Raw genomic sequence first — 15,448 nt, 5'->3', positions numbered from 1 at the left:
GAAGAGGGAGTCAAGCTCTTCTCCAAAGCCCCTGAAGGCAGGACAAGAAGCAACGGATGGAAACTCACCAAGGAGAGAAGCAACCTGGAACTAAGGAGAAACTTCCTGACAGTGAGAACAACTAACCAGTGGAACCACCTGCCTCCAGAAGCTGTGAATGCTCCATCACTGGAGGTTTTTAAGAAGAGACTGGACAGCCATTTGCCTGAAATGGTATAAGGTTTCCTGCCTGAGCAGGGGGTTGGACTAGATGACCTCCAAGGTCCCTTCCAACTTTATTATTATTATTATTATTATTATTATTATTATTATTATTATTATTATTATTATTATTATTATTATTATTTATTATTATTATTAAACCCATCTGAAGGCCTAGGACTGGGGCGACGGCATGCATGCCCACAGAGGGGGCTCTGTGTGGCACCTGTGGCACCCGTGCCATAGGTTCGCCACCACGGGTATAGGAGGTACTCCTGATTGAGCAGAGGGTTGGACTAGAAGACCTCCGAGGTCCCTTCCAACTCTGTTATTCTATGTTCTAACCTTCCCTGCAGGGGTGGCACACTGCATCTTCTGTTGGTCATGGGGGCATCTGGAGTGGATTCATCTCCAGTTTCATATCACAATATTTGAGAAACTAGATGCCAAAATAAAACCCGACTGTTATGGTTCAATCTAGACCAGGGCAATTATACTGCTGGAACCTGACAAAATCCTTACTAGTGGTGCACAAGAACAAGTCGGGCCCACACCTGAACTAGGGGGTAGGGATTGAATCAAAATTAGGTGAAGTGTTAATACGGCTTTACAAGGCCTTGGTAAGGCCACACTGGGAATAAAACTGCACCCAGTTTTGGTCACCACGATGTAAAAAAGAGGTTGAGATTCTGGAAAGAGGGCAGAGAAGAGCAACAAAGATGATCAGGGGACGGGAGGCTAAAACATACAAGGAACGGTTGCTGGGATTGGGTCTGTCTAGTAGTTTAATGAAGAGAAGGACCAGGGGGGACACGATAGCAGTCTTCCAGTATCTCAGGGGCTGCCCCAAAGGGGTGTGTGTGTGTGTGTGTGTGTGTGTGTGTGTGTGTGTGTGTGTGTTCAACTTATTTTCCAAATCTCCTGAAGGCAGAACTAGAAGCAATGGATGGAAACTAATCAAGGAGAGAAGCAACCTAGAATTAAGGAGAAACCTCCTAACAGAACAATTAATCAGTGGAACAGCTTTGTGGGTGCTCCATTATTGGAGGCTTTTAAGAAGAGACTGGACACCCATTTGTCTGGAATGGGATAGGATTTCCTGCCTGAGCAGGGGGTTGGACTAGATGACCTGCAGGGTCCCTTCCAAGTCTGTTATTCTGTTAAACCCCAAGAGTGTCCCAAACCAAACTTTCACCTAGATCAGGGGTGGGCAAATATGGCCCCTTCACTACCGGTGGAGTTCAACTTCCAAAATTCCTGAGCGTGGCAGGCTGGGGAATTCTGGGAGTTGAAGTCATCAAGGGGCCGTGCCTGCCCACCCCTGACCTTGACTCAGAGTGAGAGACCTTGACTCGAGCCTGCCTTCCTTACAAGTAGCTGAAACTGCAGGGAAGCTCCAGGGCAGCTGGAGTTAGCTGGTAGTTGTTGGTTGTCAGCGTTGACAGGGAAGGACGCCAGGAACCTTACCTGGATTGAACTGAGAAAATAAACAAACAGGCAAAGACACAATCTTAGACACAACTGTCTGTTGTACCCGCAACAAACTGAGACCTTTTGCCAAGGAAGTAACAGCCCAGGGCAGGAGTAGGCAACCTTGGCTCTTTTATGACCTGAGCCGGCATGGGGGAACTATAGCCCCTTCAGGACTCATGGACTTCAACTCCCAAAATTCCTCAGCCAGCGAGAGGGAACTATGTCCCTTTTATGACTTGTGGACTTCAACTCCCAGAATTCCTCAGCCAGCATGGGGGAACTATGGCCCCTTCATGACTGGTGGACTTCAATTCCCAGAATTCCTGAGCCAGCATGAGGGAAACTATGTCCGTTTTATGACTTGTGGACTTTAACTCCCAGAATTCCTCAGCCAGCATGAGGGAACTATGGCCCATTCATGACTCGTGGACTTCAACTCCCAGAATTCCTCAGCCAGCGTGAGGGAACTATGTCCCTTTTATGACTGGTGGACTTCAACTCCCAGAATTCCTGAGCCAGCATGGGGAACTATGGCCCCTTCATGACTGGTGGACTTCAACTCCCAGAATTCCTGAGCCAGCATGAGGGAAACTATGTCCGTTTTATGACTTGTGGACTTCAACTCCCAGAATTCCTCAGCCAGCATGGGGGAACTATGGCCCCTTCATGACTGGTGGACTTCAACTCCCAAAATTCCTCAGCCAGCGTGAGGGAACTATGTCCCTTTTATGACTGGTGGACTTCAACTCCCAGAATTCCAGAGCCAGCCTGGCTCAGCTTGGAAACCTCTCCCTTTCCCCTCAGCGTGGCTGGCTCAGGAATTCTGGGAGTTGAAGTCCACCAGTCCTAAAAGAGCCGAGGTGGCCTACCCCTGGCCCAGGGCGTGGAGCAGCAGCAGGAGGGAGCTTGGGGTGCACAAAAACCTGCAATTTTGTCCGCTCAGCTGAGGCACTGTTGCGGCCCCAAAAACAGGCTGCAGCTGCACAGCCCAGCCCTGAGATCCTGTACGGAAAACCGAGGAGATTCTGCCCGTGGAAACAGGGATTGGCGATCGGTGACTCCGAGCCAATGTTCCGAAAACAGGCAGTCCGCGACCGACGGCCACAATCCAGCCCAACGTTTCTGTTGCTGAGGGAGACAATTTGTTTGTCCCATTTTACGACCTCTCTCGCCACAGCGGTTAAGAGAAAGACTGCAGCGGTCAAGTTAGTCACACGGTCGTTAAGTGAATTTAGCTTCCTCCGTTGGAAGGTCACGAAAGGGGATCGCGTCACTCACACACACACACACACACACACACACACACACACACACACCCTCGGGACCCTGTACCCATCATTAATAGGAGTCAGTTGCCAAGCGTCCAAATTTTGATCACCTGACCCTGGGGATGCTGCAACGGCCGTACGTGTGGAAAATGGCCCTCAGTCACGTTTTTCAGTGCTGTTGTGACTTCAGTCACTAAACGAACTGTTGTAAGTGGGGGACTGCCTGTAGGTGTTATTCCTCCTTCATTTTCCCTTTTTTTCCCCTTTTCCTTTGCAGCTGAAGACCTGACAGGTTCCTTCCCACCTTATGAGTCTTGTTTTTTTTTTTTTTGCTTTTAATGGAGGAGGAAGAGGAGGACCATGACTACTCTGGAGAACTTCAACTCCCAGAATTCCTCAGCCAGCGTGCCTGGTTGAGGAATTCTGGGAGTTGAAATCCGTCAAGTTTGAAGACCCCTGCCATATCACAAAAACGATGTTGAGAGTTTGGAAAAAGTCCAGAGAAGAGCAACTAAGATGATCCAAGGCCTGGAGGCTAAAACATACGAAGAACGGCTGCAGGACTTGGGTTTGGCCGGTCTAAAGAAAAGAAGAAATATGGGAGACACGATAGCAGGTGTTCCAGTATTTGAGGGGCTGCCACAAGGCACAGGAAGGGGGTCACGTTATTCCCCAAAGCACCAGAGGGAAGGACAAGAAAGAACAGTTGGAAACTGACCAAAGAGAGAATCAACCTGGAATTAAGGAGAAACTTCCTGACAGTGAGGACAATTAACCAGTGGAACAGAAGTTGCCTCCAGAAATCGTGGGCGCTCCATCCCTGGAGGTCTTTAAGAAGAGACTAGACTGGACAGTCCCTTGTCTGAGATGGTATAGGTTCTCCTGCTTAAGCAGGGGGCTGGACTAGAAGACCTCCAAGGTCCCTCCCAGCTCCTATTCTATTCTAATTCGCCAGGGCCAACTCGCTGGAGGACAAGAGTTGCACTAATATCAAAGAAATTAAAGGAAGGACAACATAAAATGCAGATGACAAAGCTTAATATGACTTTTTAAATTTATTTTAAATAATTGAATCGAATTGTTCCGAGACAGGGAGGCAGCCTGGCTGCAGAAGCAGAAAAGCCGGCTCTGGAAGGAGCCAGCCGGCAGCGGCCTCAGCCCACCCCACCCCAATCACCTCTCAGCTCCTGCCAGGACGGGAGGGGGGGGTAACCTGGTGGTCCATCCCAGCCTCACGTTAGCCGGCTAATTAGCCTGGCAAAAGGCACAGGAGGATCGCGGTGGGTAGCCAGGAAGCCACCTCGGCACAGGGGAGGGGCCAGCGCCCCACAGACACACCTGGTGGAGGTGGAGCAAGCTCCGAAGAGCAAGCCTACCTCTCAGGAGAATGAGAGTAGAAGGACAGAGTTGGAAGGGACCCTGGAGGTCTTCTAGTCCAACCCCTGCTCAAGCAGGAGAGCCTGGTATACACCATTTCAGACAAGTGGTCGTCCATTACGGTGACGTCTTGAATAGCAAGCCAAGTTCCTCCTCCAAAGGTGGGACATGATGCTTGGTTTTGCACGACACGCTATACCCAGGCTAGCGAGACGTAGCTGCCATGTTCACCGAACAACGCAACCCTGTGATGGCTTGGTGCTTTATTCATGCCACTTGTCAAGTGATAGATGATAGTTGACAGCAGGGGCTAAGACAGTGTGCTGATCTGCAGACTGCTCCACCCCACGTTAGCCAGACCGGATGCCGGGTGAGACTAGCCAGCACACAAGATGCTCACCTCCATTTCTGAAAGAGGAAACCAACCAACCAATCTACCTTCCTTCCTTCCTTCCTTCCTTCCTTCCTTCCTTCCTTCCTTCCTTCCTTCCTTCCTTCCTTCTTTCCTTACTCTCCTTCCGTCCCTCTCTCCCTCCTTCCCTTCCCTCTCTGCTTTCTTTCATCCCATCTTTCTTTCCTTCCTCCCTCCCTCCCTCCTTTCCTTCCTCTCCCTTCTTCCCTGCTTGCCTTCCTTCCTTCTTTCCTTCCTTCCTTCCTTCCTTCCTTCCTTCCTTCCTTCCTTCCTTCCTTCCTTCCTTCCTTCCCTCCCTCCCTCCCTCCCTCCCTCCCTCCCTCCCTCCTCCTGGGTGTTCTCTGAGCTTGGTTTTTCTTGCAGATGTTTCATCTCCAAACTAGATAAGGTCATCAGGGACCCCACATCTATTCTGGATCCACATGAAACCACAAATCTTCAAATAAGTGGATTTCTCAAAAAGGGGTAAAATTGTGCCACATCGTAAGTGAACGAGATCTGGGCCGGGGGCGGGAGGCGGGGAGGGGGGAATTATTTACTAAGTGACACGACTGGATGGATGTGACGAAGACCGGAATACAGAACCCAGGGCTGGGCTGCTTATGGATACCTAAGAACGAACGGACGAGAAGCCGCACAGAAAAAGGCCTTTGTTTCGAATATTAAAGTGCATTCATGCGCACACATAGCGAAGGGAGGAATGCCAATCTAAAAGGATGACAGATCTGATTGTTTATGACGAAAGACGGAGAGATTTGGAAATGGATACCAGGAAGATCAGAGCTTCTGAATGTGAGTCAGCCGGTTTCTTTGGCAGCGGGAAGAGTGGATCTTGAGAAGGAAAAAAAGAACAGAAAAGAAAAAAGAGAGAGAGTGGAAGTAGGATGGCTTCAGGAAGAGAAAAGTGATGAAATGATCGGGGGTTGAAACAAAGAAAGAAAATGTTGTAAATAATATTTAGGAATGTGGGTGATGCAGTGAAGGGTCGAACAGAAAGCAATGCTTTAAATGCTGGGGTCCAAGACAGAAACAATGAAAATGAATGAAGTAAACCCAGTTGGGATACAAAAAAAAGAGGCAAGGCTGATAATATGGGTGATATAATGAGTGCAATCGTAACAACATCTTATTGTGGTTTGTGGCTGAGAGACTTGCTGGATGGGCACAGGGAGATGACGTCTGCAATCAGAGCAACAAAGAGGATCAGGGGACTGGAGGCTAAATCGTACAAGGAACAGTTGCTGGAATTGGGAATGTCTAGTAATTTAAGGAAGAGAAGGATGAGGGGGGACATGATAGCCCTGTTCCAGTATCTCAGGGGCTGCCCCAAAGAAGAGGGAGTCAAGCTAGTCTCCAAAGCGCCTCAAAGCAGGACGAGAAGCAACGGAGGGAAACTAGTCAAGGAGAGAAGCAACCTGGAACTAAGGAGAAACTTCCTGACAGTGCGAACAATTAACCTGTTCTGTACCAGCCTGCTACCGGCCCTGCAGAAAAGGCAGGGACAGCCCCTTTACAAACTGCAAGAGGCTGGAATTAAGCCTGCCAAATTTATTAACATAAAACAGAGCAAAACAAGACACCAACCATGAAACAGGAGCTATGAAACAGGAACTATTCAAGCGGTTGCCTTCAGCAAACCAGCCCTCCCACGCATTCCCCTTTTATACAGTTCAGGGCGTGGCTTCTCTCTGCCTCCTTCCGAGGTGCCCCATTGCCTTCCTCTGTTTACTCCTGATTGACTGCCTCCTGCGTCGGGCGTCCTTGAACAGGGCCAGCTGTGGGTCATCTTCATCCACGCTGTCAGGCTCACACAGCTGGGTCTGCGTGGTGACCAGATGAGAGGGGCCTGGCTGAGGGCTCTCATCAGCAAGCTCTCCAACCCCCTCAGCAACCTCTCCAATGCCCCCCTCCTCCTCCTCTGAGTCGTCTGACCCAACTGCCGAACCCACAGGCTGACCCTGAATCACAACATAACCAGTGGAACTCCTTGCCTCCAGAAGCTGTGAATGCTCCAACACTGGAAGTCTTTAAGAAGAGACTGGACAGCCATTTGTCTGAAATGGTATAGGGCTTCCTGCCAGAGAAGGGGGTTGGACTAGATGACCTCCAAGGTCCCTTCCAACTTATTCTATTCTATTCTTCTATTCTATTCTATTCTATTCTATTCTATTCTATTCTATTCTATTCTATTCTATTCTATTCTATTCTATTCTATTCTATTCTATTCTATTCCATATTTTCTCCTCTTCTCTTCTCTTTCTATTCTATTCCATTCATTCCATACCATATTTTCTATTCCATTCCATTCCATTCCATTCCATTCCATTCTTATTCTTATTCTTTATTCTTATTCCTTATTCTTATTCCTTATTCTTATTCTTTATTCTTATTCCTTATTCTTATTCCTTATTCTTATTCCTTATTCTAGATGAAGGGAAGAATGGAGAGGGAGCAAGACCAAGGGAGGAAATTGTGCCTAGTCCTGGGCTTGCAGCCATCGGCTGCTTCTGCCCTTCGGTGTGCAGGGCCTCTGGAGCCCTTGAGCAGGACGGCCATCCTCGTTCCCTGCATCCTTTTTCAGGCTTCTCGGGGGGGGGGGGGCCTTTGAATTCCATTTGTAATTGGACCCCTTTTGTCCATCGCGGGTCATCAGCTCAATCAGCGGGACGGAAGAGGTCCCCCAATAGGCAGTCCTCGATGTACAACCACAACGGAGCCCAAAATTTCAGTCACTTAGTGAGTTTTAGTTGTTAAGTGAGTTTTGCCCCATTTCACCAACTTTCTCACCACAGTCGTTAAGCGAATCACTGCAGTGGATAAGTTAGTCACACAGCTGTGAAGTGAATCTGGATTCCTCCTCGACTTTGTAGCCAGATGGTCGCAAAAGGGAAAGTCACTTGAGCTCCGGGACGTTGTGACCGTCATAACTACGAGCCAGTTGCCAATTGTCTGAATTTCGATCGTGTGACCCTGGGGGTGATGCAACGGCCGTAAGTGGGGGGAAACGGTCATCGGTCACTTTTTTCAGTACCGTTGTCACTTTGAACAGTTGCTAAACGAATTGTTGTAAGTCGGGGACCACCTGTACTGAATCTAGCCTACAGCCTTTGCATTTCCTGGTGGCCTCCCGTTCGGATAGGTGCCAAGCCAGGCCCAACTTAAGCTTTTAAAATCAGCCAAGGCCAGCTTGGCAGGGCAAACACTCCTGACACACCCTGTTAAAAGCAAGCTATTATTCCGGCCTGTTTGTCTCCAACCCCTCCTCCTAGGATTAAGTTTAAAGTCCTTCTGATGAAACTCCCCTGGCTTCCCTCACGTGACTAGTCCTCATGAAGGCCAGCCATCTATCATCCAGATAAGCCAAAATGTGATCCAGAAACTAATATTCCTTCCACGCTGAAACGCCACTCCTTCCCCTAAAGGAGAGCTGGGCAACTTTACCACCGGTGGACCCGTGTTAGTCTTCACAACTATTAAAAATAAATAAATTCCTGAGCCAGCCGTGCCTGGTTGAGGAACTCTGGGGGTTGTACAGAGAAATACTGGAGGAGGATTCGTATCCTAATCCAGAAGAATCTTAAAAGTGAATGTAAAGATAAAACCAGAGATTCACCTCTTTAGGTCTAACAGATAAAGAACTTGGGGGGAAAAATTGGAATTTAAGACGTGGTCGAAGCAGGATAACTGTCTTCCAGTGCTTGAGTTGCTGGCACAGAGAAGGGGGTGGTGACTTAGTCTCCAAAGCCCCTGAAGGCAGGACAAGAATCAACAGATCGCCACTTATCAAGGAGAAGCAACCTGGAATTAAGGAGGAACTTCCTGAAGTGAGAACACCTAATCAATGGAATAGCTTGCCTCCAAAAATTGCGGGTATTCCATTACTGGAGGTTTTAAAAAAAAAAGACTCGACAACCATTTGACCAGGATGGAATAAGATCGCCTGGGGGCTGGACAAGAAGACTTTCAAGGTCCCTTCCAACCTTCGGATTCCACGTTCTATGTTTTAGGATGAAGAATATCTCCCACATCTGCTGTTTCTGGAAGCACGGAGGGTGGGAACAATTAATCGGTGGAACAGTTGGATTCCTGGAGTTGTGGGTTGCTCCATCACTGGAGGTGTTTAAGAGGAGATTGCACAGCCGTTTGACCGGGATGGCATGGAGTCTCCTGCCTTGAGCAGAGGGGTTGGACTAGAAGATCTCTGGTGTCCCTTTCAGCCCTAGGATTCTATGATTCTGTGTGTCATTGATTTCAAAATAACAGACTACATGTACTGCTCGACTTACAACAGCTCATTTAGTGACCATTTGAAGTTACAATGGCACCCCCCCAAAAAGTGACTTATGACCATTTTTCACACTTACAACCGTTGCAGCATCTCCGGGTCACTGGATCCAAATTCAGGCACTCAGCCCCTGACTCATAGTTACAACGGTTGGAGTGTCCCGGGGTCAGGCGATCCTTTTTTGTGAACTTCTGACAAGCAGAGTCGATGGGGAGAAGTCAGATTCACTTAACGACTGTTTTGCTAACTTCACAACTGCAAGACAGGTGGTCAAACAGGGCAAAATTCACAATTGTCTCGCTTAGCAACATAAATTCGGGGCTGAATTGTGGCCGTATGTCGAAGGCCATCTGTACTTGACAGTTAACAAACCAAACGAGTCCAGATGGATTAGAGCGGTGGTCCTCCACCGTGACCACTTTAAGACTTGTGGCCTTCAACTCCCAGAATTCCTCAGCCAGCAAAGCTGGCTAAGGAATTCTGGGAGTTGAAGTCCACAAGTCTTAAAGTGGCCACGGTGGAGGACCCCTGGATTAGAGATCAAATCTTGGACACGATGACAATTCTCTGAAAAAGTGAAAGCAAGCTGCGGTCCAGAAACGGCCCACGGTGACGACGTGCCTTTGCGGAACGTGTGACGGCTTTTGTCTCAGCTACTTTTTCACAGGCAGAATAAATGGGATGGGAAACCTCAGAGGGGCCAAAGAAAAATCCCAAATGGGTTGTGCAATCCTAAAAACAGCATGCTGCAGCAGGGCGACCCATGTGTCGATGGGCAGTAACCACCTTGCAGCGTCTTTTTCTATTTTTAATCAATGAAAAGGGCAGACCAAAAAACCCACCCCCAGAGAGCGATCTGACGCTAATGGGCACAACCCACCTATTGTGTCCCAGTGCCACAGTGTGTGTGTATTAAAAATTGCAACTTGGGCTGTAAAAAGGCTACCCATCTCGACTGACATATGCCTGCCCTAATTCTCAGGAGATACATAAGACAAAAGGCTTCTTGTTTGTCCCCACAAAGAAATGATTGCCTTGGGGAAGTCTCTAAAATGTGAGTACACTGTAATTATGTCTCTGCTCCATCCTGCTCTTTCTGCCAGGCTGCTGCTCAAGTGTTTGCTTTAATCTCCCTCAAAGGTTACCGAGGGAGGAGCCCCAGGACAGAAGATGGCCAAGGTCTCCGGATGGAAGAGGGAGGCGAGGGAGGCAGTCGTTCCAGGGTGGTTGGTTTTATGTATATACACATACATATATACATGTACACACACATATACACATACACACATATATATACACTGGGCACTATCTAACAAAATGAAATTCAATGGTGAAAAAAGTAAAGTTCTACACTTAGGCAGGAAAAATCAAATGCATAGGTATAGTATAGGTGGTACCTTGCTCAATAGTAGTAACTGTGAGAGAGATCTCAGAGTCCTAGTGGACAATCACTTCAATATGAGCCAGCCGTGTGCTGCAGCTGCCAAAAAAGCCAACACAGTGCTAGGCTGCATTAACAGAGGGATAGAATCAAGATCAAGTGAAGTACTAATACCACTTTACAAGGCCTTGGTAAGGCCACACCTGGAATACTGCTTTGGTCACCACGATGTAAAAAAGATGTTGAGACTCTACAAAGAGTCCAGAGGAGAGCAACAAAGATGATTGGGGGACTGGAGGCTAAAACATACAGGGAACGGTTGCTGGAATTGGGTATGTGTAGTTTAATGAAGAGAAGGGTGAGGGGTGACAGGATAGCAGTGTTCCAATATCTCAGGGGCTACCCCAAAGAAGAGGGAGTCAAGCTATTCTCCAAAGCACCTGAAAGCAGGACAAACGGATGGAAACTAGTCCAGGAGAGAAGCAACCTAGAACTAAGGAGAAACTTCCTGACAGTGAGAACAATTAACCAGTGGAACCACCTGCCTCCAGAAGTGGTGAATGCTCCAACACTGGAGGTTTCTAAGGAGAGACTGGACAGCCATTTGCCTGAAATGGTATAAGGTTTCCTGCCTGAGCAGGGGGTTGGACTAGATGACCTCCAAGGTCCCTTCCAACTTTATTATTATTATTATTATTATTATTATTATTATTATTATTATTATTATTATTATTATTATTATTACATATGTACATATATATATACGTGTGTATGTGTGTGTGTATGTGTATGTGTATCTGCCCTGATACCTCCAATTCTACCCGAATGACCAAAGATCTACATATAAGCACCCGTGAAAACCTCAGAAAACACACACACACACACACACACACACACACATGTTAAATGCTTGTTAACTATTTAGATTACCTTGCTAGGCCCCAAACATGGGACAAATCTTATTTCCTGTTTCGGCCTAACCGAAGGCCATCCACAGGCAGTAGTCACAACAGTGACAGCTCATATTTGTGTAATTTTTTTTAGATTGTATATATATATACACACACACACACATGTACATATACACATATACACATAGAGATACACACACACACACACACACAAATCCCCTGCCTATATTATTTCTATGAATAACTCAGTGCGGCAAACATACTTACCAGCCTCTTCCTAATTTCCCCACAACAACAACCCTGTGAGGTGAATTGGGGGGGTGGGGGAGAGAGAGAGAGAGAAGGAGGGAGGGAGAGAGGCCTAAGGTCACCCTGATGGCTTTCATGGCTAAGGCAGGATTTGAACTCACGCTCTCCTGCTTTCTAGCCCAGGGCCTTAACCGCTAGTATCATAGGGCTAAAAGGGGCTTTGGGGGTCTTCTAGCCCAGCCCCCGGCGCATGGCAGGAGACCTTATGTCACCCCAGAGAGATGGAGCTCCATTGTGATCGTAACCAATTTTCATTCTGAGCGCACGTGGGCTTTTTCAATCAATCTCCAAAAAGGGTCCTTTGACAAAAACTGCCCCGGGCGCCTGTGAATACGTGAAGGTGGCCTCGGGGTTGAAACCTCGGTACACAAGAGCGGAACGGGACAACTCTCCGCGGCCAACCCGCCACGCTCAAGTCACTGCGGGACAATACAACGGAGTTATTTAAAATCATGAAAAAGGACTTTTTACATTTTTGCCATGCCCATTTCGATCTGTCCTTCCTTGTCGTCCTTCCTTTAATGATTCTGTTCCACCGTTCCTCCGCCATTAGCGGAACTCTTGCCCCGCGGGCAGGGTGGCCGTGCCGAGTTGCCCCAGGGCGAGTTGTCGCAGACCCCCGCCGGGAGGCCGCAGGGAGTCTCTGCTCCCAGGAACACGGCAGGATGGAGAAGACCTGTTTGACTAGAGGAGGAGCGGCTGCAAGGAGCCTGTCAATCAGCAGCCGCATCCTGAGCTACTGACTGCAAGGCAAATCCCCGGGTGCCCCACCTAGCGAGCGAAGCCTTCTCCAAAGACAGGCTCCTCCCAGCTTACGGAACTGTGATCCCCGTTGGGGTCCCTTCTGGAATGCCCCCCTCTCCAATCGGGGGTCACGGGCAACCCTTCCGGAAGGGGTGGGGTCCGGTGATCGGCTCGCTCTCTTTTCCAAAAGGAAGAAGCACCACCGACCCCAGGCCGCTGCAGAGGAAAGGAGAGGACCCCAGCATTCCCGTCGGCCAAAGGGGAGAAGGAAGGCCACCCAGACGGGCCCAAGGAAGCTGCCAGAAAGGCAGGCGGGGAGGTGGGCAGCTACGGCCCCGGGGAGGCTTAGAAACGGGACTCATCTGCACACAACATGCTGGCTGGGGGATTCTGGGAGTTGAAGTCCGCAAAGCTGCCAAGGTTGGACTCCTCCGAACTAGGGCAGTAACAGTTTTCTAATTTTAATTCTTTTAAAAGACTGTTTTTTATTTAAAGACGATGCATAATTGGGACGCTGGCTGGCCACACAACAAAGCCCCTTCTAACAAAGCCACTAGCCCTCATGAAGCTACCTAGTTTGGGTCAGGAAATTTCTGCAAGAAAACCACTCATTTCCAGGCGCACCGAGGACTCCACAGTCCTCCTCCACTTTGCAAACCCCACTCTTTTCAAGCACTGATGATGCTACCTAGCTGGGTCGTGAAACGTCTGCAAGGAAGCAACCCGGCTCAGAGACCACCCGGGACCCCTCATTTCAACCTTGAACTGCAAGGATTCTCCTTTATGGCTATCAAGGCCCCTTCCTCCAGGATCATCTGACATTTCCAAGGACAGCCCCCCTCCCCACCAGGCCCCTCGGGCGCTCTCAGAAAGGGGAAGTGAGGGATGGCTGCAGCCCAGGGCCAGGTGTGGACCGGTGCTGATGCTCACCTGGCACGGGAGGAGGAAGGGGGGGGAAAAACAAAACACCCCACCAGGGACCGTAGGAAGAATAACGTGGCAATTTGTGGAGAAGGCACACAGAACTCACTCAACCTTAGAAATACCAATTAAAAATCTCCCTTTTTATGACCCGTAATCTCTTAATTTGGGGGTAGAGTCAGGGCTGGATGGAGCTGAGCGTTTACTGGCCGGATGCCCTTCCTGAGGCCGCACAGAGTTTGCAGCAGGCGTCGATAAAGGAGAATACTGGTTCCTTCCAAAGGTCTCCACCGGGCGGGCCAAAAGGCGACTTTATCTGGTGCACAGATTTCGGGATACCCTTGGAACAATCTTGTCTCAACACCCTTGCAAAAAACAAAAGGTCTCTTTCCCCCCCCACACACACAAACCTACCTTCCTCCACATCGTTGCGGCTGGCAGCCTCCAGAAGCTGGATGTTTTCGGGGAAGACCACCTTGGTCTCCTTGGCGGCCCTCCGCCTCTTCTTCTCCCCTTTTGCCTTCCTGCCCTGCACGTCCTTCTCAAACTGCGCCCACTTCTTCAGCTGCTGGGTGCGGCGTTTCTGGGCGTGCTTGAGCCGTTCCTGGGTGCCCATCCGGGCGACCGCTGGCATCTCAGCCAGCAGCTCCAGGTGCTCTGCCATGCCTGGCCCACTGCAGGTGCTCACCTGCGATTCGCAGTTCAAAGCATTTGGAAGTGATGGACTGGGGCCGGCCGGGGACGGGGCGGTGGGGCTGGAAAGCTCTCTCTCCCTCTCTCACCAGAGGAGCTGGGCGAGAAGAGGGCGACACCCAGGCTGCTGAATGTGCATCTTCACCAATTTGGAAGAAATCGGGTTTTTAATCCCTCAGGTGAGCCTCTCCACAGGTGGTGCCAGCCTGAACAGCAGGAGCTGCACTTGCCTTGCCTTCCTCGTCCAGGCAGTACCTGTGAACACGGTTTGTGAAGCGGCCCCAAAGCGGCCCCGGGAGGCTGGGGAGGCACTTTGGCTGCCCACCACTAAGGCAAGGTGAGGGGGGCTCCAGCTGACGTGCGGGGGGTGTGCTGCTGCTAGCCCTCGTCCTCCCTGTTCAAAAGACCCCCAAACGCAACTTCCGACTGAGGAAAAGAGCGAAGCGTAAATCCTTCATCCTTTGGCGGCCAGTTTAATCCTCAGCCCGGCCCCGCAAGCAGCAAACTCAGCCCGTGTCTCGGCCTCTTTCGATCAGCCTCCCAAATCGTTCCCAGGGAGCCGAGTCGGCTTGTGATGACTCTGACTGCAATCTCAATCTCTTTGCAACGCTCCTCTGGTGCCTCCTCTGCTCCCTAACGTAGGACTTCAGTGCCCGGGAGGCAGATCCCTCTGAACCTCCGTCACGCTCCTAGGAGTGGTCCACGGCCCCCCCTGTCAGACAAGGAGCCCCCGGCAGGGCCTGGGCGATCTGCCCACGGCTGCCTCGTCTTCCCAGCAGAGCGCACAGTGGCCGCACGTTCAAAGTCTTCTTCCTTCGTGCCAGACCGTCCTGACGGAGTCCTTGGCGGAGCTGCTTCGTTGACCTTCCTCCCGCAAGGCACGGGCTCCTCTCGCCTCTAGCAACTTAATCAATTGGTTTGTAAATAAACAGGAACTTCCTGGGAGCCGGTGAAGGCTTTCAAGTGTTTCACGCCAGCTGCTCAGGAGCAGCGCAGGACAAACCGGGCGACGGCCGGCTGGCTGGCTGGAGACTCCTCCCTTCGCGTAGTGCTACTTGGGTGCTGGGCTGAGCTTTCGGCCACAGTCTCCGGCCGGGCGCTCCCTGGAAAGTCCTGCAGCAGGAGAGGAAGGAGGAAGCCGGTCAGGCAGGGCTTAGAGGCTGCCACCCACACCCAGAACACCTAAGCCCCCTCTTTGCCAGCCCTGCCTTCGGGCAAGATCCCTTGACAGCCAAAGCTGAAGCAAACTACTTGGAGGTAACTCGAAGCAGATCAGATTACCAAAAGGTGGGGGGGGGCTGTTTTCAGCCCTGTGTCACCTCCTGTTCGGAGAGGGACCCCTTCCCTTTACAGCAGCCGCCCCCAATTAGATGTCCTTCACATTTCCCGGCACCTGCATACTTCCTAGCTAATCCACCTGGGAGGGACCGACTGGGGGGGGGGAGTCACTGCCTGGGGACAAACAGCAGGAGT

General features: G+C 50.1%; 1 protein-coding gene across 1 annotated transcript in view; it reads right to left on the bottom strand.

Annotated features, from left to right (window-relative positions):
* Nucleotides 1-15,309, bottom strand: part of PPP1R16A (protein phosphatase 1 regulatory subunit 16A) — a 28,972-nt gene extending 13,663 nt beyond the window's left edge. Inside the window, 1 exon segment of the mRNA XM_083359703.1 lies at nucleotides 13,697-15,309. Coding sequence (XP_083215829.1) covers nucleotides 13,697-13,946 — 250 coding nt within the window. The 5' untranslated portion in view covers nucleotides 13,947-15,309.
* Nucleotides 15,310-15,448: the final 139 nt, after the last annotated feature.

This window comes from Vipera ursinii (genome assembly GCF_947247035.1).
Source record: "Vipera ursinii genome assembly, chromosome: 3".
In the NCBI taxonomy this organism is placed as follows: Eukaryota; Metazoa; Chordata; class Lepidosauria; order Squamata; family Viperidae; genus Vipera; species Vipera ursinii.
The sequence above is the reverse complement of the archived record's forward strand: the minus strand, read 5'-3'. Positions and strand labels throughout refer to the sequence as shown.